The sequence below is a fragment of the Drosophila teissieri genome, chromosome 2R (genome assembly GCF_016746235.2).
Source record: "Drosophila teissieri strain GT53w chromosome 2R, Prin_Dtei_1.1, whole genome shotgun sequence".
NCBI classification, from domain to species: domain Eukaryota; kingdom Metazoa; phylum Arthropoda; class Insecta; order Diptera; family Drosophilidae; genus Drosophila; species Drosophila teissieri.
Window position 1 is genome coordinate 23,488,551 of NC_053030.1, and position 26,963 is coordinate 23,515,513.

Here is a 26,963-nt window from a genome sequence, read left to right on the forward strand (position 1 = left end):
CTGTTGATTTAGTCTCTCTTTATTGGTGTTTGCGGGTTTCTGGAGCTGAGAGTTAATACGTTTCTTGGTTGAGTTTTGTGTTGTATTATTTTATTTGATTTCATTGACTGCTTAAACACGCAGCCATTCGAGGGATGCGAAAATTCTTGAGTGTTTGTGTTTTACAACATTTTCATTTTGTTTAAGTGTTGTCGTTATAAAAATGTTGGTTTTCTTTGTTTACGTTTTAATTTAAGTATGTATAATAGTTTATATAAAAAATAACAGAGAAATTATATAAAAGAAACATTAAATATAATCGTTTATTTTGCTCTTCCTCATCACCTTCTTCCTGCGCTTCAACTTTTTCTTCATCTAATAATTAACGCGTCAATTGCCAGAATCCTCTCCATCTAATGATTCATCCTGCACCGATGAGTCGTCGCCGCCGCCGCCTCCTCCTGCGCGCTTTGATGAAGGTGTACCCGTGAGCCGGCTGGAGCTGAGACCCATGCCGCCGGTGCGTCTAGGAAGGGATAGAGCATGATATATGATTAGTATTTCTGATCAGGATGGTTTGTGCGCTTTTGTGTGAACGTGCAGTGCAGGGGCAACAGATACACAAGTCAAAACAGGGGTACGTTGGAGGGTTCACGACTAAGAACTCTTTTTGAGGAAGTTTGGAGTACTGCATAAATTTGTATGTTTGGTCTTGTCGTGAGTTCTGTTCCTAACATGCAAAGAGAAGACGATGTTTTGGTTGCTGGGTTCGGTTGACATTCACTGGTTCTAAGGATCAGGGCGAACAGCAGCACTTACAGCCTACGAGAAGGAAACGAAGCGAATCGAAGCGAAACGAAACCTAATGCAGACCCTCACAATTCATAATGAGTGCGGCATCCTTTTTCGGCGAATATGCCTTGGCCTTTTCAGTCTCGGCCACTTGTATGGAGCTTGAACCAAAGATAAATTTCAAACAATAATCAAAAATGCATCTCCAAGAGACACCTACGGAACCCCAGTCTTGATCATAGAAGAAATAAGTCGGCACAGTGCAAGACTTACCGTAGTTTCGTTTTGAGTGAGTTAATCTCACGATTCATGGCTTCCTGCGATTCAATCATGTCCTCGCACTCACGCTGGTACTTGCGCTTCTGCGTCTTCTCCTTCTGCAATTCCTCTTCGGTCTCGTCCAAGTTGCGCTTGAGCAGTTTAATGCGGCTATTCAGCTGTAAAATCAAGTACTCGTTAAGTAAGACTTCGTATAAATAAACCACTCTATTACTCACCTTATCCATTTGCTCCTTGTGCTGGTCGACATGTCTCCGCTCATCCTCGATGTTCATCGTAAGCTCCTTAATCTTCTTATCCATCTTGCGATTGGCCTTTTGCTGCAACAGCCTCTCCTTGCCCTCGTTCTCCAGCTGCTCTTCGAGGTTGGCGATCTTGGCCTCAAGCGTGGCGATTGTCGCCTTTACTTTAGTCCGCTGTGCTGTCTCGATTTCGGCAAGCTTAGCCTTCAGCTCCTTGTTCTGGCGTTCGAGCAGAGCGCGCCCGTTTTCGTTCTTCTGAGAATTGGACTTTTCGTTCGCCAACTCAGTTGTCAGCTGCTCAATTTGCAGCTGCGCCTTGCGACTGCGATCCAGCAGCACCTCTGAGTTCGACTGTTCCTCCTCCAACTCCTCCTCAAGAGTGGCTATGCGGGCCTCCAATCGGCGCTTCTCGTCGATCATTAAGGAGCCCTTGTTGGCATTATTGGCAATTTCTTCGGCCAATTCGTCGCGCTCCGTTTCGGCAGCACGTCGCGCCCGCTCTGAGCTGGCCAGATCCTCAGTCAGCTGTAATACTTCTGCCTCCAGGGCCTTGACCTTGCGCTCGGCCTCCTTGCTCAGCGCCTGTAGCTCCTCCTTGGCGGCCTTTGCCTCCTCGGCGTCGCGCAGCGCGTCCTTGACTTGTGCTTGCAGCTTCTTCGCGTGCTTCAACGCATCCTCCTTCACCTTGTTATGCATCTCCATGGTGGTTTCGATCTCTTTCAGGTCGCCCTCCAGTTTCTTCTTTGACGCCACAGCAGCCGTGCGCTGTTTACGCTCCTCGTCCAGTTCGGTCTCAAGATCCCGCAGTTGCTTGACAAGTCCGCGTCGTTTCTCCTCGGCGCCCTCCTCCTTAGCCAGCAGGTCGCGTTCGAACTGGGAACGTAGGGCCTGCATGTTCACCTCCAGACGCAATTTTGCGTCTTCGGTCAGCTGTAGGTCGTCCTCAAGTTCCTCATTTTGTGCTTTCAGTTCAGCCAGCTGAGACTCTAGCGCCCGCTTCGCCTTCTCCAGTTCGTGGACGTTTTTATCGGCAGTGCCCTGTGTGTTGGCCAAGTCATCGAGTTCATTTTGCAGGGTCTTTCGCTTGTTCTCAAGGTCTTCAATTTTGTCAAAAGCTTCGTCTAGCTCGCGGGAAACCGACAGCACCTTGGTCTCTTTTTCGCGGGCTTCTCGTTCTGCAGTGTCACGCTCTTGGGCGATCTGTTCTGATATGGCTTTCTCCTCGGCAAGAATCTTGTCGAAGTTCTTCTGCTTCTTCTCCAATTCGAGCACCTGACCAAGGACAAGTATTTGTTGTATTACAACTATTTTATTAAAGTCATTCACAAACTCACCTTCGTACGTTGCGCTTCCAGCTCAATGGTGGCATCTTCAAGCTCCGACTGAATCTTTTTTTTGCTCTTGTCGAGGCGATCGTTCTGGGCAATTAGTTCCTTAACCTGCCGTTCCAATGCTTCGATATCCTTATTGAGTCGCTTCTTTCCCTCTTCCAGCTCCTTCGCCAGATCCGCATCTTCCTCGGCCTTCTTTTTAATTTCTTGCATTTGGGCGGTGACTTCAGCCAGTTTACGTTCGTAATTACGCTTGGCTTCATCATCCTCCTCCAGCTGTTCTTGTAGAGCCTCCTTCTCCGACTCGATCTGACGCAGCTTGGAGCTGAGACCCAGCTTTTGGCGCGTTTCCTCCTCCAACAGCTGCTGAGCTTCAGTAAGCTGTGATTCCATGTTGCTTGCAGACTTGACGGCGGCCGAGGCCTTTAGTTCGGCTTCCTCCAGCTGGTTGGTTATGTTCTCAGCTTCCTGCTGCAGTTTTGTGCACTTCTCCTGCAGTTCCGAGCGGGCGCGTTCAATCTCAGCCAGTTTTACCTGTGCAAAACATAGGAAAACATATTAGTTGTTTGTAATGGAAATAGCATGTGCGATGAGCCGCCTATTTTTTTCTTGATCATTTACCTGCAACTCAGCAATCTGCGACTCTGCCTGCTTGCGCCGGCGGTCGTTCTCTTGCCGGGAGCTGTTTACGCTGCGCAGTTCAGTGGCCAAGTCAGCGTTCTCCGCCTCCAAGGTGCCCTTGGCCTTTTCAAGGACTGTTTTGGCTTTGCGCAGGTTCTCAAGCTGGTCGTTGATGCCGTTGAGCTCCTGCGAGTGTTTGTGTCGCATGTCGGCCAAAACCCCTTCGTGGTTTACTGTCTCTTCTTCGAGCGACTTTTTCAGCGTAGCCAACTCCTGCTCGCGTTTAGATCGCAACTCTTGCTGAGCTGTTTGTTCAACAGGAAAATAAATAAATAGGTTATTTAGTTCCAAAGATGCGGATTTATGAGAAAACGTTATTAAAATAAAAATGCTTAGTCTTACCGGCTGTGGTGTCCAGAGAGTCCAGCAACTCATTCTTAAGCGCCTCTAGTTCCTCGCTAAGGTCGCGTCTAACCTTTTCCGCCTTTGCACGGGCCGCCTTTTCGGCCTCTAGATCCTCTTGGATCTCGGCCAGCTGCGACTCCAGCTCGCGCTGAGCCTTCTGTGCGGTGGCCTTCGTGGCCGATTCCTCGTCGATGCGCAACAGAGTCTGGGTAAGCTCTTCCTCGCGCTTGGCCAGTTGAGCCTGCATTTCCTCTACTTGGACGCGACGTTCGTTGAGCTGTTCCTTAAGATCAGCAACTTCGGTCTCGATCTTCCGCTTGGACCGATCAGACTCCTGTCGCTGCTGCTGATCCTTGTGCAAACGTTCCTCGAGCTCAGTGATTGTGGCTTCGTGCTTGGCTTTCAGCTTGGCCAGGTGTTTAGCCTTTTCCTCCTCCTCAGCCAGTGTCTGGGACAGATCGTTAGCACGCTCTTCCAATAGCTTCTTCTCCTTTAGAAGCTTCTGGTTCTGGTCGTCAGTCAAGGCAAGGTCTTCCTCGTGCTTTTTAATTTTAGCGTCGAGCTGTACTTTCTCCAATTGCAGTTTTTGGCGGGCGGCCTCTTCTTCTTCAAGTTGCTCTTCCAGATCTTGAATATTAAGCTCAAGCTTCTTTTTTTCGCCTCCCAGCGCTAGGACTCGTTCCTCCTCTTCCTCGATGCGCGTCTCAAGCTCTTGCATCATGTCCTCCAGTTCTTGTTTGCGCGCCATTAGTCGAGAACGCGACTCCTCGGCCTCGGCGCAAAGCTCGATCTCGGCTTGAAGCTGCTCAGCTAGAGTGGTCTTCTCAACCAAAGCCTGCTGGTACTTGCGCTCGTACTCCTGCGTGTTCTTGGCCAGTGTGTCAAGCTTTTCGCGTACCTGCTTCAGCTCATCCTCCTTCTGGACAAGCTTCTCCTCCTGCTTGGTAACCTCCAACAGGGGCTTGACCTTTGTATACAGACGCCACCACTGCCAGTTCCGAAGCTTAAGGTAGGCGGCACAATTCCGCTGGATGATGCGAATAGCGTTAAGTTGCTGCAAGCGCTTCTGGTAGTTGCGACGCGCAAGGAAGCCACGACAGAAGGCCTGGAAGTTAACGATTAGGTCGGAGATCTTGAAATCACGCTCCTCCTCCAGGTGAGCGAGGACACCAGCGCGGAAGAAGATCTTCGACTGGCCCACTCGATACAAGTTCGAGTCCAGCTCCAGCGCCTGAATCATCTTCTCGCAGGCCTTCTTGCCGTCCATGAATCCTTTGGGAATCACGTTGGGCGTAAGGAGTTCGTAGCGTTGGCGGAACTCCTGGAAGGGAATGCGATTTGGGAAGCCCTGACGGCAGATACGAATGCCCTCGAGCACACCGTTGCACCGCAACTGGTCTAGCACCAAGGGAGCATCGATCTTGCCGGCGCGCTTCTCGTGGTTCGGTATGATACAGCGCACAAAGTTCGGGTTCGTGTTGCGCAGAGTGTCCATCAACTTAGCCAGCTGCTCCTTGTACAGATGGGACACGGTGCGGAACATGCCCTTGCGGGTGCGGGCCCCGAACTGAGTATCAGTCAGGGCCTGCTGTGCCATGCCAACGATCTCAGCATCCTTCCAGATGTTCACCACAAACGGATCCTGGGAGCCCTGCAGCAGCGACACGATGTTCTCGTTCAATGGGTCCATGTTCTTCATCAGCCACTTGGCCGCCGAGTAGTCAACGCGCCCGGCGTAATGCACGATTGCGAAGTCTGCGACTCCTCGGAAGTCGGTCTTCATGAACTTCGGGTGCATAGAATGGGCCGACACGAGTTTATCGACAAACGTCTTGTCAGTGGCTTTGGGGAACCAGCACTCTTCATCCAGCAGTGCCATGATGCCGCCGGGCTTATCGATCAGGTCGATGGTAGGCTGCAGGTCCAACCCGAAGTCGATGAACTTCCACTCAATACCCTCACGCTGGTACTCTTCCTGCTCCAGGATGAACATGGTGTGGTTAAAGAGCTGCTGCAGTTTCTCGTTGGTGTAGTTAATACACAGCTGCTCAAAGGAGTTGAGCTCAAAGATTTCGAAGCCCGCCATGTCGAGAATGCCAATGAAGGAGGCTCCTTGGCGCTTGGTGCGGTCTAGAGAACGGTTAATGCGGTTCACAAGCCACTTGAACATGCGCTCGTAACACGCCTTAGCGATCGCCTCCACGGCAAACTCCACCTGCTCCTTTGTCTGGGCCTTCGTAACAAAGTCACGACCCACTTTAATGCGCGGCGTCAGGAAAGCCCGGGTCATGTCTGTCACACTAAGTCCGAGCAGATGGGCAATCTTCTGGGCAACCGTGTTGTCCGGTAGAGTGGCCTGGTCGTTGTTGCGCTCCTGACGGAATTTCATGCTGCCGAACAGTAGGACGGCGCTCACGATGCGGAAGATCGAGTTGAAATCCTCTGATGTCATGCCCATGATGTTCATGGACTTGACCGTTGCCTGAAACTCGGCGTAGTCGTCCACGCCGGGCACAGGCAGGCTGCCATTGGAAAGGAATGCATACGACTTGACGTCATCCAGTATGAACTTCTCGCGCTGCTCCGGCGTGGCCCCCGCCAGCAACTGGTAGAATATATGGAATGTTCGTTCGTCCTTTGCTTGACGAATGGCACGCGACTTCTCCAGCAGATATGTTTCGATGTTGGCTCCCGAGATGAATCCCGAGGCATCGAAATTGATCCGAATGAATTTACCCTGCAAACGGACATTGTCATTCTGTTCGTACAACGAAGGAAGATACAACTTACAAAACGCGAAGAGTTGTCGTTTTTGACGGTCTTGGCGTTGCCAAAGGCCTCCAGAATGGGATTTGCCTGCAGCAGCTGTTGCTCCAGCTCGCCCTGTTTAGAGATAAACAAGATGATATTTATATTAGGTTTATACGTTTGACGGTACTCAGGGTTAGGGGTTAGCCACATATATGTACAAAAGCCGTCTTAACACAAGTACAGTAACATCACAAGCAACAGAAAGTATCTACAACACTAGATATGGTTAGTCTACTACAACATGCAGGAAGGAGGCAAAGCCAAGCTTAACGAAGGACAATAAACACTGGACGATCTCCTACAGCTTCTCACGATCAATGCCGGCGCCATGGCATCACCCGGTTTACCTCTGGACAGTCGGAATTAACTTCCACCATCTTCATTCCATTGACTACCTCGATCGACTGATTCTGACTTTGGGCCATAATCTTGACCCTTATGTACTTGTTTGTGTTGACCGAGAAGTTCTGCAATTAGGTAGGAATGGGATTATGGGGTATGGGGGATATTCAGGGATTTCCTGACGACTTGCGTCGTTTACGCGCTTTGATCTTGAAATCATATTTAGATACCGAAATAAACAGGTACAAATAAATCGATATATACAGCGTACGGCACGTAATCTACTACAAAATTATAATTAAAGGGAATTTTGGACGTCAAGCATACTTTACCGCAAATGTCTCTTGATGACTACTCTAAAATTTCGTTGGCAATGTAGTACAATGAGGGAGCAGAGCAGAGCAGAGCAGATCAGATCAGAGCAGAGCAGAGAGATGAGATTGAGTAGATGAGTGTTGGCTTGGATGGGACGGCAACAAGGGAACCAAAACAGAGTTGGGAGAGTTCATTCGGAGAGGGTTAATAATAATATTTCGGCCACATTTTAAGGATTACGAAAGCAAAATAACGTTTGGAAACCAAGGATGTTGGGATCGGAAATAGACACAGGGTGATGAATAAGTTAAATTAAACAGTTATGGAGTTAAATAATTCGAGTTAATTTTGAAACACAAAGTGGGATAACGTTTCAGGATTGTCAGTCCTCGAATACTTACAATGAGCACGGCGGGATGCGGCACCTGTCGGAGTTGGTGTCAATTGGTTGGAGGTGTTGAGGTTTGATTTGGTTGTTGGATATTTGGATTGATTGCGATATTTGGCAGCATTTTATACAAATTGTATTTACAAATTTATAAACATATTTATAGCATATTGAGCAGAGTTGAGAGTGAAGACAACAACCAAAGTCCAATGTACAGGGTGAGTGTGCGTGTATTTATAGGTGTGTTGTGTGGCATAGTGGAGTGTTTGTGTGTAGGACATGAAAATAAATAAGATCAATTATAAATAATAATTATATCAGAAGTAAATCAATTTAAAGTTCGCCTTATCCTCAGCATCAAGCAAAAATATTCGATAAAACTAAACTTCATGAAAGACAAAAACGATATCATTTTTTAAACAAATGCAAAGTTATATCAATGTTTGTTTTCGGTTCTTCTTATCGCTCCTCTTATCTTGGCCTGATAAAGAGCACCACTAAAACACACAATTTCTAATCAAACTAACGAAAATTGCTTGGGTTCAATTCAGTTCTACAGTAACTTGCGATGATTCACTGCAGTCAGTGATGTGTTATTTATCGTCAGCTTCTATTTATGGAAGTTGGAATCAGAGATACTGCCAGATAGAAAAATGTTTCTCAAAACAAGGTATGAAACAAAAGGTGTAAAAAAAATACTTCTAGATTGGTTTAATGTATTATGAAGCTTTTTAAGTATATTTGCAGCTTATCACGTCCACAGCAGCAAAGTAATCTCGATTCGGCCGCAGCCTTAGCATCAGGCTCATATATGGCAGCAAACACATAAAACATAATAAAAAGTGTGTTTGGAGCTCAAGAACAGCTTGTTTGCACTCGAAAGGATTGTGCAAGTCCGAAAAACACAAAAACTGTTTGCTTTTCCCCACAGTCGTGGATATGGCAATCCCAAGAGTAGCAAAATTGTACAGAGCAGCAATTGCGGCCCCAGAAATTTATCGAATGCCGCAATTTTCGCGATTTAATTTTAATTTATTTATCAATTGCCTTTCCATTTCAATTCTCACATCTTTTTTATGGTGTTTATTTTATTGCTGTAAACGACCAAATTTGTCAGCAACTATGCCTCTTGATTAATAAAGTGTGCTCCGGCTCCCCGGGACCACAAAAAGCACATAAGCCAGCTGCCAAGTCATCAGCCATCCACATATTAAAGCGTTACCCTCGGCCATCCACCATATGGGGAGCATCAGTTTAGGAGCCCCAGTTGAAACTCTGAATTCGACTGAAGTTTGATTCTAATTCTTGAGGGCTGTTATTGAGGAATAGCTTGGTGATCGATTTTACATCCCATATATAAATAGGAATGTCAGCGGATCTAATTACTGTTGTAAGCTAAATAAATCTAAAAGTTGACTGATAATGGTAATTTAAATAAGATATTCACCCACGACTAAGTCATAGTTTCGAAGGCGGATTAAAGTCACTCTGCCGACGACAAACATATACATATGTATGTGTCGCTAACGTTGTTTGTCTCATTAATTACAATACCAAACAATAACAATTGTCGGGCTTGCGTGCAATTAATGCGAGTTTAATAAGCATTTCCAGTCAAAAAACCCATATGGGACTGTATTTCTCGGGCAGATATCACCACCCCACTGGTGTATACAACTTTGCATTTGCTTCGGTTCTCGGAACTCATTTCGCTTCTGCTCTTCTGTACTTACCGCACCAGAGCCCTTGGGCTTGGAAGCTGCCACATAGGCAAGAAATTGGATGACCTTCTTGGTGTTCTCCGTTTTGCCAGCACCCGATTCGCCAGTACACAAAATCGATTGGTCTTCGCGATCTGCAGAAAAAATGGGGGGAAAATTGTGAGTAGGTGAGCAAGTGGCACACTTCATATGCGGAGTAATGCGGCTGACCAGCCAAAAATGTAATTAAAATGTTAAAAGCCCAGCTCAGCTTGAATTTTCTGTTGACCCAAATTCAGGCGGGCAAAAAACAAGCCAAAGGCACAGAAAGTAAAACACAGAATGGTTGACGGCTGAAAAATGAGACATACATCAAATGAAATCAAACGATTTTCGCTCAAGCACCAACGCTCAACCCAACTCATACTCGTATATGCATGATCAAATTGAAATGAAGAACAAAAACAGTTGATTTCAGCCTGCATATCTGAAAGATACAAAAGACAACAGACATAAGCAGTAAATGGCTGTTGCTTGTAGCTATTGATATGGCGCCAATGATCCCATCTAGAATACAGCGAACTAGATTCGCACTGCACCCCGGGATCACCCCGCCACATGGCACATGGCAGCCTCGTCATTCGATCCAGCATTGAGCTAACCACAAATTCAGGCGGAGAGACTGCGAGTCAGATGTATCTACGCTGGTGCCATAGATTTTGAGGCATTGGAGGCATGGAGCTCCAAACAACCAAACAACCAAACAGCTTCCATATCACGACCCCGTACTTATTTATTATTATGGGTAGAGCCAGTCGCATATTCATACGTACACACATACTACATTCTATATCTGACCATAAATGGTCCCAACTTTATATCTCCACACTTCATTTTATGGGACTTTTTCAATAGTTTTTGAGTCATTAATAAATGTAATACCCAGAAGACAAATTTAGCGTCTTAAAGATTACTACGCAGCAATTTAGGGGATTGCGAAATATGTGTCATTGGTAGGCAATGCATTTTATGGCTCGAAGCTACGATCGATCATACATTGGCTTTTTCCACCTATCCGAAAGCTGTAAAAACATTTTATTTTGAATCGTATGGCGACTTCACGCCCAAAATAAATTCCTCATTTAAACAACTGAAAAAATACGGACAGGTAAAACATCTGCCCAGTAACGGACCTTTCCCTCTGGTTTTAGCTACTATATACTCGTATATATGTGCATGTAGACATGCAGCTATGTAGTCAAAGTCAAGGCGTGTTCATTTTATCATGACGGGACTCGTCGGAAATATGAAATGGAATGCCATGAAAATTGAAGCTTTCGGAGTTGCAAGAATTGCGATTGCCTCGAGTCGGGGGAACAGCCCAAGAATTGCAAAAAGATAAAGGTTTGCGACGATTGTCCAGCTCCACTGTGCCCAGATCAGCTTCGAGTTGAATGCAGCAATGCGGTGCGTGTTTCAGGGCAATGGAGTTGGGGTCGGAGGCGATGGGGTTGGGCTGAGTTTATTAAAGGCCAGCGAAATAAATCAAAGCAAATGCCACTCCCCAGTGGCAGCAAGAGCGAACTCCACGAAAAAATGGATACCGCGAATATACAATCGGGCAAATGTGCATAAGCCGAAAATTAATAAGCGTGAAATATGGTGAGCCAGAGTGAGGTGTCGATTTGTTTAAACATTTTCACGGCAGCAACAAAAACATAGCTGATGATGGGGCAAACAAAGTTGCCTGCTGTCCAAGCGGCCCGGCTCCGCTCCGCTCAGTTTTAGATCCAAATATGGTAATGACACGTATACGCAATATTAGTTAACCAATCTCAAGCAGGGGAACACACACACATGCAGAGGAACCTATAGATATGGCCTCGAGCTGGAGTCTCTGCTGTGAGTCATCTCCCGGCGCGACGTTACGCTTGGAACGGACATGCAAACCATCGAAACTCAGTGAAGCCCGAACTAAACGGCACAGAAGTGAAAAGGAAACTTGAAAAAATCCCATTTGAAAATGCAAGCCGAAAAAGGAAACCAGTTTCAGATTAGACGACAGTCAGTCGTTCGGGGAAGAGCAGCTCATTTGCAGATGATTCACAATATTCGTATGAACTCGAAGGCTAATGCACCTTTTCGGAGTTATTTCTGCAAAGTGTGTCATGTATGGACCCCTCTTCAACGTAATTCATGGAAATGCCCCCCCTTGTTTACTTTTCCACGTCTTATCTAATCAGTCTGAAAAACATTTTCGCTTGCTTATTCGGAGAATGGAACTTCGATAGCGACCAGGAATCGCGCACCAGAGAAAGAAAAGAAGGGCTGTTGATAATGCTGGCATTCCGCCTACCATATGAATGGGCAGCTGGATCGAAAAGGGAAAGTGAGTGAGTGCAGGGTCGAGATACTTACCACCCAACATGTTTCTATAGGCACTATCCGTGATTGCAAACACATGCGGAGGCACTTCGTGTCGTTTTATGCCCTTATACCGTTCCATTATCTTTTCGGTGTAGATCGGTAGTTTCTTGTACGGGTTGACCACAACGCAGAAAAGACCGGAATATGTCTGAAATTGGGAAATGTTTTAGTGTTAGTTCATGTTGGCTTTAGGTATACTAATCGTTTAGACTTATAATCAATGAAGGGTGTTTGATGATGAATGTTTGACACTTTTTGAAACCTAGTTAGATAAAATCTTACTTCCATGTGTTTCCATTCTTAAGGTTGATCATTATCCAGCTACAAGTGCTGTCCATTGTAGTTAATTAAAGTGATGCTTGGGCTAACGGCAGCTTTGGTAACCGGCAACTGATTTTCAGTGGCCTAGTTATTGTAGCCCAAACTCTAACACGCTCGCATGGCTGTCCAAGACAACAAGACATGTGCTTTAAAGTTGGCCAGCACCATAAGCAGCAAACGCATGTATCTGTATCTGCCGCTCTATCTGTATCCGAATCCGAGTCCGTTGGTGGTATCTATCGAGCGGCAGCCTACATAACTGCGGCTGTGATTGGGACCGAGACCGCGGCGTGGGCACTAAGTATGCGGCTTTGCTATTTGTTGTACCATTTAAATACATATCTAGCCAAACATTAGATGCGAGTGCCGCGAGCTTCACGGCAGCGCGCAAGGGGGGAATCGGAGGAGGTGGAGAAGTGTGGGGCAGCCTACACAGATCGAAATGGAAAGTACCGCAGGCAAAAATCATAGTAGAGAAAATGCCTTCAACACTTTGCCCAGGTGAGGGTGATGCGGAGGGCGGTGGGACACTGAATCACTTTTGGGGCCCGCAATTAACAATCAAAATCACGTCTTGCCAATCAGCTACCTTCCTCGTGTGTGTGTGTGTGTGTGTGTGCGTGTGTCAGGCATCCAAAAATGGCATAAGAAATTGTTTTCTCAGTTTCTGTTGTTTCTGTTTCTGTTTTTGGCAACCGTTTAGAAGTGGCAGTGACTCGTGACGATTTTTGCTGCACTCGTCTTTGGAGCACATCGGCTATGTCGGCTTGAGTCATTGTCCTGGTGCATATTTCTGCCGTCCCCCTAAATGTCATTAATCACTTAACCTGCCCTGATATAACGCCTCATATGGTCATGAAACATTCAGCAAACGGCGGCCAGGCATTCAAAATACTGCGATACTTATTTGCATATGGGAGTGCTGGGAGGAGGACTAACGTGAAAGGATTTTAAATACGAAGAATTCGAACAATGAGAGCCTGAAGAGCAGCTGAAAGAAGTTAAGCATTAATGGGCATCGGAACCCACTCAAGTTAGCCACCAAATATGTTAGTCGTTTAGTGAAGCCACTTTTGGTAACAGCTTTGAGGCCGCGTGCGGTCAAAAGACGTGTTGCAAGCAGAGCAGAGCAAACCGAGGCATGAGCCAACGAGCGGCAGCGCCTTTTTTGTTAATTATGTGCTCGACCGTCAGAGGTGTCAGCCTGCCCCCCTGCTTGCCAGTCCACCCGCTCCTGGGGGTCTGCAATTTGTGCCAATATGTGCGAACTAATTGCTTGGCTGATATGCGGGAATCATATTTTATTTGCCACAAAGAGCACGCCTCATGTGGTGCCTCATTTGCAGTCGCTATTTAAATCCGAGCAAGGAGCCAAGTGTCACAGCAACCCTACATTTTTAGCCGCCGTTTACAGAAGTTAATATTCTAATACAATTTCACGTGACTCTTTTATTTTGATCTGTCCTTTAGCTTGGTTCAACAGCGACTGACTGCCGTGCTCTCTGCAGAGTGGCGAGTCGATTAGTCGATAAGTTTCTCGATAATATTGGTATGTTAAGGATGGGTGTATGAGTGTATAAGCTTATGACTAGATTGGCTATGTATAATTAGGTATGTATGACTAAGAGTAACGGAAGAGGGTAGAAGGAGCAGCCTACTACAACTCGGCCGTCCTGACAACTAGATCTCCCGATCGTAGGATTTTATAACAATTAACGTTTCTTAAAGCTAAGGGTCCTGTTTCTTATTTTATTCTTCTCAGTGGAGATACTTTTGAACGGTCTTAAACATTTTTTTGGTTTTCTTTTCTTCTTGTTTGTTTTCTTTGTTTTACAATTGCTTCTTAAATTATACATTCGATTTCGTACAGAGTTTCTTAAATTATACTTTCTATTTTGTAGACTCTTAATTTTTCTTTGCCAGTGTTTTATATTCTGTATGCTCCATACACCCCGGTAAGGATTGCGAGAAATTTGAAATCCATCAACATCTTCCAGAAGGAAGCGATCATTTTTGAGAACTTTGCTTATGACATAGGGTCCTTTATGCTTTGGAATTAACTTCTTAGCTATGCCTGTTGTTGAGTCAAAATTTTTAACCATGACGTAGTCGCCTTTTGTGAACACTCCTGATCGTTTTCGTTTTTTGTCAACATATTCTTTATTGTATGCTTGTGCTATTTTCTGACTTGCCTCGCCTTTATTTCTAATACTTTCTAAATCTCTTTCTTCAATCGTTTCTCCAATTTCCTCAATTTTTTCTTTTAACTCATCCATAATTTGTCCTTTTTGTTGTAACCCAAATAACATTATGCTAGGATACTGTTTAATGCTGCGGTGTTGTGTATTGTTCAGGGTATATTCGACCTTTTCTAAGACTAAGTCCCAGTGTAGACCTTGATCAGGTTCAATTAACTTGCTAATCATTGGACCAAGACTTCGGTTTATACGTTCAACTTGACCGTTGGCCTGTGGTGATCCTGTTGCAATTTTTATGTGTTTAACATTGCATTCTTTCAAAAATGAGTCAAAATCGCCAGACGTGAAACATGCTCCTCTATCTGATATGATACACTTAGGCCTACTGTATGCTCTGAAGTAGTCGTTTAACGATTGTATGACTTCTTTTGTGTTCGTAGTTTTTGTTGCGTATAGTCTGACAAACTTTGTGAATGCATCTACTATCACTAGAATATGTTTCTTCGGTCTAGCCAAGTCTACTGGACCATAATGGTCAATATGGATTATTTCAAAAGGTTTGTTTCCCTTAGGTATGTTGTGTAGAAATCCTTCTGTTTTTCCTGTTTTGGGACTGAATGAAATACATTTTAAACAGTTGCTGATATGTGTGCTACACTTCTGTTTTAAATTTGGAAACCAATAGTTCTTCATTATAGCTTCTATCATTTTGTCTCTTCCTACGTGTCCAAGTTCGTTGTGATATTTGTATAACACTTGTTCTTCCATTTCTATCGGAACGTAGAACAGCAATCTATTTTCATTTGTCTTTTTGTAAACTATACCATTTCTCATCTCATACAATTTATTTTCTGTGTTTTCTAACAATTGCCTGATTTCTTTTAATTTTGTATCTTTCCCTTGACATATAACTAGATTATCTTCGAAACTGTTTGTTTGTATTACCATAATATTTGTACACCTACTCAGTGCGTCAACATGTTGCATGCGGCTACCTGCCCTATGCACAATTTCAAAATCATAACCTTGGAATTCTAAAGCCCACCTGGCTATCCTAGGGTTTAGCTCTTTTTTGCTTAGGGTCAAAATTAATGAGTTGCAGTCGGTGACTATTTTAAATGTCCTCCAATGAAGATAAACTCTAAATCTACGTAACGAATAAACAATGGCTAAAGTTTCTAACTCGAAACTGTGGTATTTTGATTCAATATCTGTTGTCCGTTTTGAAAAGAATGAAACTGGGTGCCATTTCTGGTCCTCCTTCTTTTGCATAAGTACAGCACCGAATCCAGAAGAACTTGCATCACAATGCAATTCTGTTTCGTGTTTGTGGTTGTATATAGCTAAGACCGGTGATTGTATTAATTTATCTTTTAACATATTAAAACAAGACATTTCTTCACTACCAAATTTGAACGGTTTATCTTTTTTTAGAATGTCATGCAATGGTTTAGCTAGTCTAGAAAAATCTTTTATGAACCGTCGAAAATATGAGCATAATCCCAAAAAACTTTGTACTGTATGAACATTGTTAGGTATTGGGAAATTTTTTATTGCCTCGATTCCTTTGTCATTGGGCATTATGCCGTCTTTATTTATTATGAACCCAAGATATTTTATACTCGATTGCATAAACTCACATTTGTCTATTCTTAATTCAAGTTTATTTTCAACTAATCTTTTAAAAATTTCTTTCAACGTTTCTAAGTGTTCGTTTATATTTTCGGTTGCCAATAGAATGTCGTCCATATATATTACTACTTTGTTTTCTCTAATCATATCAGCAAAAATTTTGTTAACAAATCTTTGGAACACAGACGGGGCGTTTTTGAGGCCAAATGGCATTCGCAGCCACTCGTATTGGCCTAATGGTGTAACGAAAGAGGTGTATTTTATTGATTCTTTTTTAACATGCACGTGGAAAAAACCGTTTTTAAGATCGAGTTTGGTGAAAACAGTTTTCTCATTCATTCTATCTAACAAGTCATCTATAAGAGGTAGAGGATAGTTGTCTTTCATTGTCATTTTATTAAGTTTTCTAAAGTCGACGCACATACGTAAGTCTCCAGTTTTCTTTTTCACTAAAACAATAGGCGATGCATATTCCGAGTCGCTTGGTCGTATAAATCCGTTTTCCAAATATTCGTCTAATAGTTTTTGTAACTTGTCTTTTTCTGTGTATGAAAGCCTCCTAGGAGAACAGCTAAACGGTTTCGGGTTTTTCAAACACAATTGTATTTCACTTCTAACTGTCGGTTCATTTGGCCTTTTTGCATTTATATAAAAATTTCTAAACAACCTATCGAATTCTAGTTGTAACCTATTGCTAACATTTTCTCCTATTTTGTATTCTAACTCACTTTCAGTTACATGACATATTCTTAGTACTTCCTTATCAAAGTTGTGATTTAATTGTTCGTAAACGTTTTTATCTTTTGGCAATTTAAAACTAACGATTTCTTTTGAAGTGTTAACAATTTCATCTTCTGATAATTTTGATTTACTGACATTCTTTTGTTGATTATCTATTTCATCTCTTAACGATATTGGACCAGTTTCTTTATGCTGTTGATTAACGATTTTATTTTCTAACGATTTCGGACTAATAATTGCATTTTTAGACGATTTTGGACTAACAATTTCATTTTCTAACGATTGTGAACTAACAATTTCATTTTCTAACGATTGTGAACTAACAATTTCATTTTCAGTAAACATTGATCTTTTGTTTATTTCCATGGGTTTTCTCAACGCAATCATTCCCAAGGTGTAGGGGTCTAAATTTAAATTGCATGCAGTTAAAAAATCTCTGCCGAGAATAACATTATACCTCATAGACTGGTCGCAAACAATGATTAAACGAAAATATATTTTTATTGATCCTTTCAATACATAACATGTGGTTTGTCCATGTGTTTTGAGAATACAGTTGTTTAAACCAAAATAGCAAGTATTAACTAGGGCTAACTTCATTGTCTCGTTAATAAGTGACTTTTTAATGATAGATATAGGACTGCCAGAGTCTATGAGGCATTCTGAAATTATAGGCTTATAAGCATTTTCAAAAAAATTAATTTTAAACCATCTTACATAATTATTAGTTGAAACGCTCTTCCTTGTGGGACATTGTGCCACCAGGTGTCCAAGTTGTCCACAGGAGTAGCACGAACCTGGTTCACGTTTGGGCTTCTTGCAGATGTCAGCTTTGTGTCCTCTTGAATTACAGTTTGCGCATCGTATGGCATCTTTGTAGTCGGTTGGCTGTACAGGTGGCTCCCTCCGAGCTGGCAAACGGATGTTCGAAAATGCGCGTAGCATCTCCGACGGAGTAGAGAAGCATTGAATCCGTGCTTGGGTACGGAAATTTTGCAGCGGTATGCCCTCTATCATCTGATCCAGTAGTTCGTCGTCGTCGATGTTTATCCCGTTTGAGAGAGCCATCTTCTCGTCGTAATAACTGCAGAAATTCTCCTCGGTTTTCCACTTGCGACTCTCGAATTTTCGCCGGATCTCAGCCTTGGATGATTGCTCGCCAAAAGTCAATGACAGTTGATCAAGCAAATTGTCAATTGGTTCGATCAATCGAGCAGGGTGTGCATGTAACCAGACTTGCGCGTTTCCTTTAAGTTTAGTGATGAGTAAGATGCGTAAATGGTTGTCATCGATGTTGAAAGTGCGTGCGATATTTTTGACCACTGTTATCCAGGCACGCGCGCAAGTTTTCCCATCGTAATCGGTTATCGTCTCTTTGGCGAGAGCGAGAGCATCAACTGGAAAACGCTGGCTCTCCGCTCTCTCGTTGGATCGCTGCGGCGAGTGAAATGTTGTGTTCTCTTTTGTGGTGCCAGCCTGCGTAAACTGCGCCGTCTGGATAACGGAACTAACTGTAGCCTTGCTTTGCTCTGGTTGTTGTTGTTCTTGGAACTGCGAGCTCGATCGTGTTCCGTTAAGCATTGCCTTCGCTTCTGCTAGCTCTGCGCGTAGTTGCTGTAGCTCGAACATGTTTGTCTCCCTCTCACTGCCAGTTTCGGTTGATTCTTTTCTGTTCATTGCATTCACACTTACGTGATCGGTGTTAATTTCACAATTCTGGAAATCCAGTGAAGAAAAAATGTCGTTTCCTGGTGGAGCGTTTTTCTGGGGGTGCTCCGGTGGACAATCGCCCCGAACTGCCGTTGGGATGTCTTGCAGCCTCGCGATTAATTCGGTTTTTGTGCCCTCCGTATTTTGGCCCAGAATACGTAGCCAATCTTTTAGGGTTGTCAGCGAAAAGTCGTTCAGGATGATTTTATCGTCCATTTTGGATTATTAATCCCACTTCTGAGATTTTAGCCGCCGTTTACAGAAGTTAATATTCTAATACAATTTCACGTGACTCTTTTATTTTGATCTGTCCTTTAGCTTGGTTCAACAGCGACTGACTGCCGTGCTCTCTGCAGAGTGGCGAGTCGATTAGTCGATAAGTTTCTCGATAATATTGGTATGTTAAGGATGGGTGTATGAGTGTATAAGCTTATGACTAGATTGGCTATGTATAATTAGGTATGTATGACTAAGAGTAACGGAAGAGGGTAGAAGGAGCAGCCTACTACACATTAATAAGCCATTCTGTTTAATTCTGCTGGCCATTTCAATTAGCGCCTCTCACAGATAGTCAGGACCGACTGGGAATTGAGACGGCCATAACAGCCAAGACGCCGATGCCCACGTCATCATCTCCTTGACGCTGCTGCGTTGTCATTGCTGCTGCGATTCTTTCGGCTGCCAACGCGGCCGAGCAAAAAGCAAGCGGAATACATTGGGTAATATTAAAAGTGCCTGTGAGCAATTGCACCCAGTCACCCGGTGGACGTAAATCAATTAATTGCAACAACAACAGCGACAGCAGCAAATGTTTTGTGGAATATTTCAAACCCAATTTCATGTGTAATCAGGCGCAGCAGAAAGAGATGTTTGGCAAAATTGCAAGACTAGACATTTTTCAAAAACAAGATCTTTTCCTAATGGACTATGCATCAACAAATTTATAACTTGTGGCGTCCATTTATATTCTATTGGGAAACCAATATTTAAACTTTAATTTCTATTACAAAGAAGAATAAAATATGCAAGTCTGCACTGCCTGCGGTCAGTCAATAGATTACACTTTCCGGCCATATCAAAATGTCTATACTTGTGCCGTATTTCGATTTTCTGAGGTGTTGCTGAGGTGTTGACAATTTGATTAGCATATGCGAGCAAGTCGCCATGGGTGTGCGTGTGTGTGGCCGTGCGAGATACATTCTTCTTGCCGACGCATATTAATTAGACTACGAGCTACCGTCAGCCGGCAGCTGCCAGGCGAATTAATTTAAATGAAATTTAAAAATCGAATTAAATGTCAACAAATTATAATAATTATGCCGTTAAGTGCAGCCCCGGCTGCCACTGCCACCGCCTCGCCCTCTGACTTCCCCATTGCTCGTGCAACAAGCTAGCAACAATTGGCAAGCGAATTAAGTGGGACAGGCCGTGGCAAGAGCGGTAAAGAGCGGGAAAGGGACGCAAGATGAGTGCGTGGCGTGGTTGTGTAAACGGTAAAGCGGCGCTCGAGTTTAGCAACAAAAACGACAATGGCAAGTGCGCTGAAGCATGGCTGGCCAACAACAATATAAACAAATTTAAAGTAGTTCGCGCCCACATCAAAAACCGGCAGCAACAACCATTTGGCCATTAAATGAAAACTTGCAAGGCGAGAGGGAGAAAGACTGCGATAAGTAGCAGGCGCAGTACATAAAATATTTAAACAGCGGCACATAATTTGCTATAACAATGAAAGAAGTCGCAACGAACCTGCCTCATGGCGGCGAATCAAGGCTAAGAGACATAGACCAACGTACAACCAGAACTGAAGCCAAGTAGTTGGGCAACATTCCCTTGCAACATGTTGCTAAACGTTGCTTGGTGACGAAAGCTAACTTAGTTTCGCGACTGATAGCATACGCAAATCGTTTATTTGTCATGGAGGGAAAACCAACTTCAGTCAACTTCAGCCTTATATATTTAACCAGCAAATTATGGATGTTATTTATTTAAGGTCTGTGAACAGATAAATCTATATCAATTGCTGCCCGCCGTTGCAGAAGCTAATTAAATGATTTTTATTAGGGGAGACATAAGAGGAACAGTCGCAAAGCAAAGCAGCTGGAATTTATGGAGTCGAATTTGAATGCGCCACTTGAAATTCGTTTCTCATCGAATCGAAAATGAACTTTTTGCTGGCTTTCTACTCAGACCGAAGCGCTTTTGGCATGCCAATTAACAGCGGATATGCTTTGCGGGGATTGGGTGAACAGAGGACGAACAAGAGTGAGTTAATGTTTATAAATCATTCGGCATGTGACGAGTGCAGCAAAGGATTGAGTGATTGGGCTTTGGAGTGTCAAATATTTGTGATGCTTTTAAATAAATAGAAACGCGATGAGGCAAGACGCCTCTATAAAGTTTTGCCTTTCAAAGTTTCCAGTTAAGCGAATTCAATTGTATGAAAGGGAGGGCTGTTTACTTAGTGTCATCATCATCGTCACATTGCCGGCAGCCGGCAGCTGGCACTTGGCGCGGCGGAAACTTGGGGCAGCCAACACAAACATATAAGATAGGGAATCTGAACTATAACTCGGGGTACTCACATAGATCAGGCCAGAGTAGTATCTGTCCTTGATGTTGTGCAAAACGGAGGCTTCGTTCAGGCACGTCAGCTCGGCCATGTCCTCGACTTTGTCGAACTTTGGCGGATTCATCTTCTGTATGTCGTCGCGTAGGATCATCACCCGCTTGCCGGTTTCGGCCAACTCCACTTCGACCTCGTCGCCATGCTCCCGCTTAATACTGGCGGCCACGAAGCCCTGTAAAAGAAAATAGAAAGAGTTATTCACGGTTGCAATCTCTGTTTCCTACGGTGTGGTTGGTATGGGTGTGTTATGCGAAAACAGGGCGCGCGTATGTTTCTGTTCTTCATCTCAGCGGGAAGGCGATAAACACAACAAGTGCAATGACGCCGCATGAGTCAAGCGCCAGAAGAAAAACCACTCAGCCTCCGCTCTCTCGCTGCCAAGTGAGATGCATAGGAACGAGCTGCACCCAATCAAGTGGCCCAGGCAGACGGAACCAGAACCGACCCAGAACAACGGGAGGCAGATGCAACTGTCTGTCCGCCTGTCTGGCCCCTTCCCTCCGACCCGGGTGCTTAGCAAGTTCAAGGCGCGGATTCGGATTTCGGGATCGCTTCACAGTTTTGATGTTGAACCGTTCGGAACGGAGCGGAGCGCAGTGGCCATAACTAAGTCAGGGTACCAAATGGGGTTTACTTCCGAGTCTTCTCCGAATCGTCTGCTTCTACGAATGTGAAATTGAATCGAACGAAAACATCTTGGTAGCACCAACTGCTGCACCAACAGAATAACAGCTTCAATTAGTAGTCAAGTGAAACAACAACAAAGGGGAGCATGTTGCACGCGGCGCAGTGGCATTAATCAAATCAGGGGCAGCCCGTAACTCAGTCATTAAAGGGTGGAGTGGAGTGCCGCCGCTGCAAACCAGAAATGCATTAATACCAACAACGGCAGGAGCATCTGCAACGCATCCCAGCCCGGTGCGGGTCCATTAAGTTAAATACGCACACGCCCCAGCGATCAGTTTCGGATAGCGAGTCGTGGTGCTCTTGCCTCGCCCTGAGTTATCTTTGCGCTTTTCCGGTACTGTTGATAAACAGCCATAAGAAAGTCGTTATTCCCGGGCGGATGCGGCGGATATGAAACCATTCAGAGCATGTAACGAGTTCGTTCGAATACTCAACTGGGCCCTAAGGCGAATCATTTTCGCGCAGCGAAAAGTTTACAGATTAGTCATTAGGTAAAGTCGTCTGCACATAGGCCCACATTTCGAGTACTTTTGCTGTCTCTAAATTAATTTCCCAGGCGTCTGTCTGCTTTGTGGGCAGCCGCTGTCAGCCTGCAAAACATTTGTGCATAAAACGTTTGACAGTTTGGACAAACCATACACACGGCTTGCGACAGTGGCAGAAGAAGCCAAAAGTTCGCTGAATCGGAAAATGCTGTAGCCGCTGAGCCAGTTGGTGCGTGACTCACGGTATCGGAATGGCCTGCAAGAGGTGAATTGGAGTTATCGGGCCAGGGAAATTGGCCAAAGCTACTCAGCGAGGCAGCAGCGAGAGGCTGGGCCATATGAGGTCATCAGTCTCGGATTCTCGCTCAACGGCATCTCGGGCATTCCAGGCAATCGGTGGAGCGAAACCAAAGAAAATGTATAAACAACACCTAGAAACAAAGCGAGCGCCGGCGATGGCGATGGTGATGGTGATGATCAGGAAGGCGGTCATCGAAGAAAGGAAGTTGCGCAGGAGGGCAGTCTAGAGGGAAGCCCCCGATTCGGTTTTGACTATTTTGGGTGCCCAACCACAACCTTGAACTTGCCAAGGTATCCGCCGGACAGCACGCACGAGAATACTGGGGATTGTGCAAGATATATCTGTGGCCATTATTTACTCTCTGGGAGCGTATGATTTTCGCCAACTTCTTTTGTTTACACTATACCGAATATGTAAATATGAACAGAAAATGAATAGGAGTCCCCGGTGCCCCCTCCTTTCCAGCACGATCTAGATGCGAGCAAACAGAACGACCGATGGATGGGCCCCTTACAATTTGTTACTCTTTTATTTTATTCCTTCGCTTAATCGATCAACGCATATGCATGTGTGGGGATAGAAGTGGAGATGGAGGGGGTAAGAAGCGTATATTACACATACGTGATACGAGATACGAGGCGCAGGTTCGTTGACCGTAAACCGGACGGTCGAGAGTCGAAAGCTGGCTACGTTTGTCATTGCCGTAACCGAAAAGAAAACACACACACTCGCGCGGCGGCGCGGGCATCTCCGCCAGAACCCATCGCGGCCTCAACCGAGGCACAGGGCGGGGGCGGGGAAGCGGAGTGGGAGTGGCCGCAAACAAAGTCCAAAGTGGTTTCGTTGGTTATAAATACGAGCAGCACACAGCGCACAGACACAGACACGCTTGGAAGTATCAAAGGCAGCATGTGTGGGTGAGCAGAGACCCCCTAATGATCGCCGTTCGTTACAATCGAATCGATTCTCTGGGCATGACGAAGGTTAAGCCGACTTCAATTTGGCTAACAATATAAAAAGTTTCCAGATTGGTCGCGGGAGTGGGGCAAGCAGGAATGCCCGAACAACGTCAGCGGATAAGAAGAGCATTAGCGCTGGAGAAGAGAGAAATGAGGGAGGAAGTGTAAACACTTGGCCACCATGTTTACGAATGCTCACTCGATTCCCAATTATTGACTTTTCAATTTCATCGTTGGATGGAAAACAAATTTACAAATTGTCAGGATCGTTTGAAAACAAAGAAGCCAACAGCATTGCAATATAACAAAGCTCAATGGTCTCAAGATCGCAAATAATGCAATACTTTCTTTACAATACCCGAAAAACATATTATTTACCTAGTCCCTACCAATAAACCTCCTCTCTGTGCCCTTCCTACGATGAATCATAGTGACGAAACACAAGCCACTTCGCTGGTCAGCAAACAACATGAAACGAAATCCAACCACGAACAAAAGGGCTCCTTGTGTGTCCGGATCCAGCAGTAAATTACTGAATTTGGATATCACGTACGTGGACTGACGCCGCCATTATTCAGCGAATTCCCCTACATTTCGCAAAGCTGGAACACTTGCTGAGCGAAACGAACGGAGTGTTGACACAATTGGCGAATACCCTTTTGGCCGGGTCCGTTCCCGTTAAGACGTAGCTGTAGCTGTATCTGCAAATGTATCTGTATCTGTGGACATTCCAGCGGAGCAACAGTTGCGCTATATGCAAATTTCTTAACTATTCCCGCCCGTCTCATGTGCCGTTCGTCAGCCGCAAAGACTTTTTAGCCTTTAGACAGTCCGTCCCACCGTCCGACGGACCACTCATGACAATCGAGCGTTTCGTTATTTTCGTTTTATTTCTGGGTTTTATCTCTGCCGTTGTCTTCTTTGAGATTCCATTGTAAAGTAAATGTCTGTTTAAGTGATCGCGTAATTACACAAAAATGTGAAGTTGTTGGCTTTTGTTTTCGGTGCCTCTTTTATTATACGAAGTCACCCAAAAGTGCTACCATTCTATGTCCGGAATTATCTCTGGCAAATACAGCAGTTACGGGCCGCCGGGGGAGACAAGAGCGGCTGCTAATTTTATCTGTTTACGTTGTTTATGGTCTGGAAATTAAGTCGTTGGAATGCAGTTGAATGACACCTGAAAGAAATTGCTTCAAACAGAAGAAGGGAAGAACAAGCCACACCGAAATTAGCAAAACAATCAGCTTGTTATCATAAGACTGGATCGCAAACGAACAAAGTTCTGGGCTCGAATTTATAGGCCAAGAGTGGGCGCACAAACTCCGAGGGCAGCGATTCGTTGGCACAATCTCAGCTCGTTTCTTCGCTGGCCTGGCCAAATGTGTGGTTGAGGGTCGGGAGCCCCACACAAGCAAATCGACACCACGAATACCTGGCCACGTTGAAAACTTGTTTTGGCCCGCTCTTAGTGGGAACTGCGAACTGGGGCCATTCCTGCTTCCACTCTCCCTCGAGGGTGAGTCACTGAGTCGGAGGAGAGCGTCTGCATGCAAATTGGTAGCAAATGGTCGCGGATTTGGCCAAGTAAACCGTTAAATCTGGCACACTACTGCGGTGAGATCAATTCAGCATCAGCGCAGGAGAAATGAGTGATTCAGCGTCGACGCCGACGGATGTTTACCCAAGTTTATCACCGCGGTGCGAATGTAATGAAAATTCAAAGAAGTTGGCCCTGTTAAAAATTAAAAATAAACGGATCGGCGGAGCGTGATTCATGACCAATCAATGAGTGAGCCGGATGGCTCGGAAAGGTGTTGGTTGATAAGGAGCCCAAAGCCGGGGACAAACACTGCGCAAATTGATTAGAGCACGTACAGCTGTGGCTAAAATAATATCACGATGTGTCGAACAGAGTATGTTCGGCTACAACCATTCATTTTTTGACATTTTGGCCATGTTTTATATTTAGGTAATTTTTCTAACAACTGTTGTCATTATTACACAACAACATAATTGGTAATGAACTCAATACTTTTAAGGTGATTATACCTAATTCAAGTGTGACTTCACGAAATAAACAGTACTATATGTTTATCTCAGCTGTGGCAGTTCCTGTTGCTTTTAGGCTATCAATAGGGATTACTCAGGTAGTTCGGCGACTCGGGCGTGGCTCCCTCACTGAGTCAGCCGGGGTGGAAATCCCGTGGCAGAGGTAGGTTCCAGCGCAGGAACAGGCTCTACAGGTAGGCACTACAGGCTAGCAGACTCACCTGGTTCTCGTGTGGCACCCACACCAGACGCTTCTGTGTCCACTCGGCCTGCGTGGCCGGATCGTTGTACTGGTTGCGCTCCACCGAGAGGTACTTGAGCTCCGGATCGTTGCGATCTACTTCCTCCGACATTTTGGCGGCGATCTGGCGGTCTCCCTGTTTAAGTCACTTAATAATTCCTTGTCTGTCGGTAATCAGCGGCTTTCGGATAATGGATATTGGCTGCTAGATACTGGATACTGGATATTCGCTTTTCGGATGCAACGCACTTTTCTGTCGGACAAAACAAATCGATGAGAACAATGAGTATGTTGCCTCGCTCCTCAGATACAATATTTCGCATTTATCTCGCGTTTGCGTTCTTTATCTCGGAAGTGCGGCACAAAACGGAGGCGGCGAGAACAGCGCGCGGCGAGAGTTTCAAAAGGGAGAGCGCGAAGGCGAAAGAAAGACGGACGCAGACGGAGAGGAAAAAATATGGCCACACATTTTCATTTTCTTAAGCCAACGTCGCCGCTGAACGTAGAAGAGGGAGGGGTGGTAAAGGTGATTTAGCGGAAAAATAGCGTTACGTAGCAATTAACCAGTTTGCATCTCCGAAAACTGCAGCCAAACACTTTCGGAGCACCTTTTCGCCGGAGGCTCCTCCAATTTCGGTTGCTTCAGTTTTCGGAGCAGGTACAAGCGGCTCTTTTTCTTCCTCTTCGTCTTCTCTCGCCTTGCTTCCCACTTTGTCCGTTCTGCAACACCGACACACTGCACGGCTCACACACACGCACACAGAGATCGCACTGGGAGCCAAGTTTTCGCGAATTCGCATATTTCGCACACAAGTTTCGGTTTTTATGCTCCCATTTCCCCGCGTCAGCACAGCGTTTGTGCAAATTCGGCCGAATTCGGCCCTGCAGTTTCAGCAGGCGGCGTCCCGACGCCGGTGACGAGGCCGTTGCATCCGCTGGATGCCTTTGCACATTTCGGATTTTTTTGGGAACCGTATTCCGCGCAAGCCAGGCGCTTTTTATTTGTTTGGCGACAGCTGCACCCACTCACACTCACAAAGACTTCGACCGCAGTTCCTGAGCACGTCTTTTCGCTTTCCCCTTATTTTTTTCACTGTTTTTCGCCGCTTGCCGTTTTGCCGACCGAGTACTTTTCGAGTTCGATGGTAATCGATGCCTTCCGATTCCCTTCGCACTATCGATGCATCGATTCCATTTAGTTCATCACGCGGCCGCAGCAGCGCTTTGTGCTTATCGAGTTGTGAAGTCACACATCCAAAGATAGAGGTTCTACAGATGAAGCGCATTCCGATATGGTCTAAAGTATTGTATCTGAAACATTTTCATCCCATTTATTCAATAATTTGTGTTTTCGAATCAGATTTACCCTCTGTCT

General features: G+C 45.0%; 1 protein-coding gene across 2 annotated transcripts; it reads right to left on the reverse strand.

Moving 5' to 3' along the window:
- Nucleotides 1–209: 209 nt before the first annotated feature.
- On the reverse strand, nucleotides 210–26,732 carry LOC122613549 (myosin heavy chain, non-muscle). Of its 2 annotated transcripts, XM_043787765.1 has the most exons (13): nucleotides 26,625–26,732; nucleotides 25,569–25,841; nucleotides 20,820–21,035; nucleotides 11,624–11,780; nucleotides 9,239–9,360; nucleotides 7,519–7,542; nucleotides 6,440–6,532; nucleotides 3,647–6,386; nucleotides 3,245–3,549; nucleotides 2,627–3,157; nucleotides 1,269–2,564; nucleotides 1,045–1,208; nucleotides 210–505 (listed from the first exon to the last, which is right to left on the reverse strand). In XM_043787765.1, exons 2-13 carry the CDS (start codon nucleotides 25,698–25,700, stop codon nucleotides 370–372), a joined length of 5,916 nt encoding a protein of 1,971 aa, XP_043643700.1. In that variant the 5' UTR covers nucleotides 25,701–25,841; nucleotides 26,625–26,732; the 3' UTR covers nucleotides 210–369. The 2 variants fall into 2 exon arrangements, with proteins under 2 accessions (XP_043643700.1, XP_043643701.1); XM_043787766.1 differs by lacking the exons at nucleotides 7,519–7,542; nucleotides 9,239–9,360; nucleotides 11,624–11,780; ... (1 more) ...; nucleotides 25,569–25,841; nucleotides 26,625–26,732 and adding an exon at nucleotides 6,808–6,900.
- Between the last annotated feature and the right edge of the window lie 231 nt (nucleotides 26,733–26,963).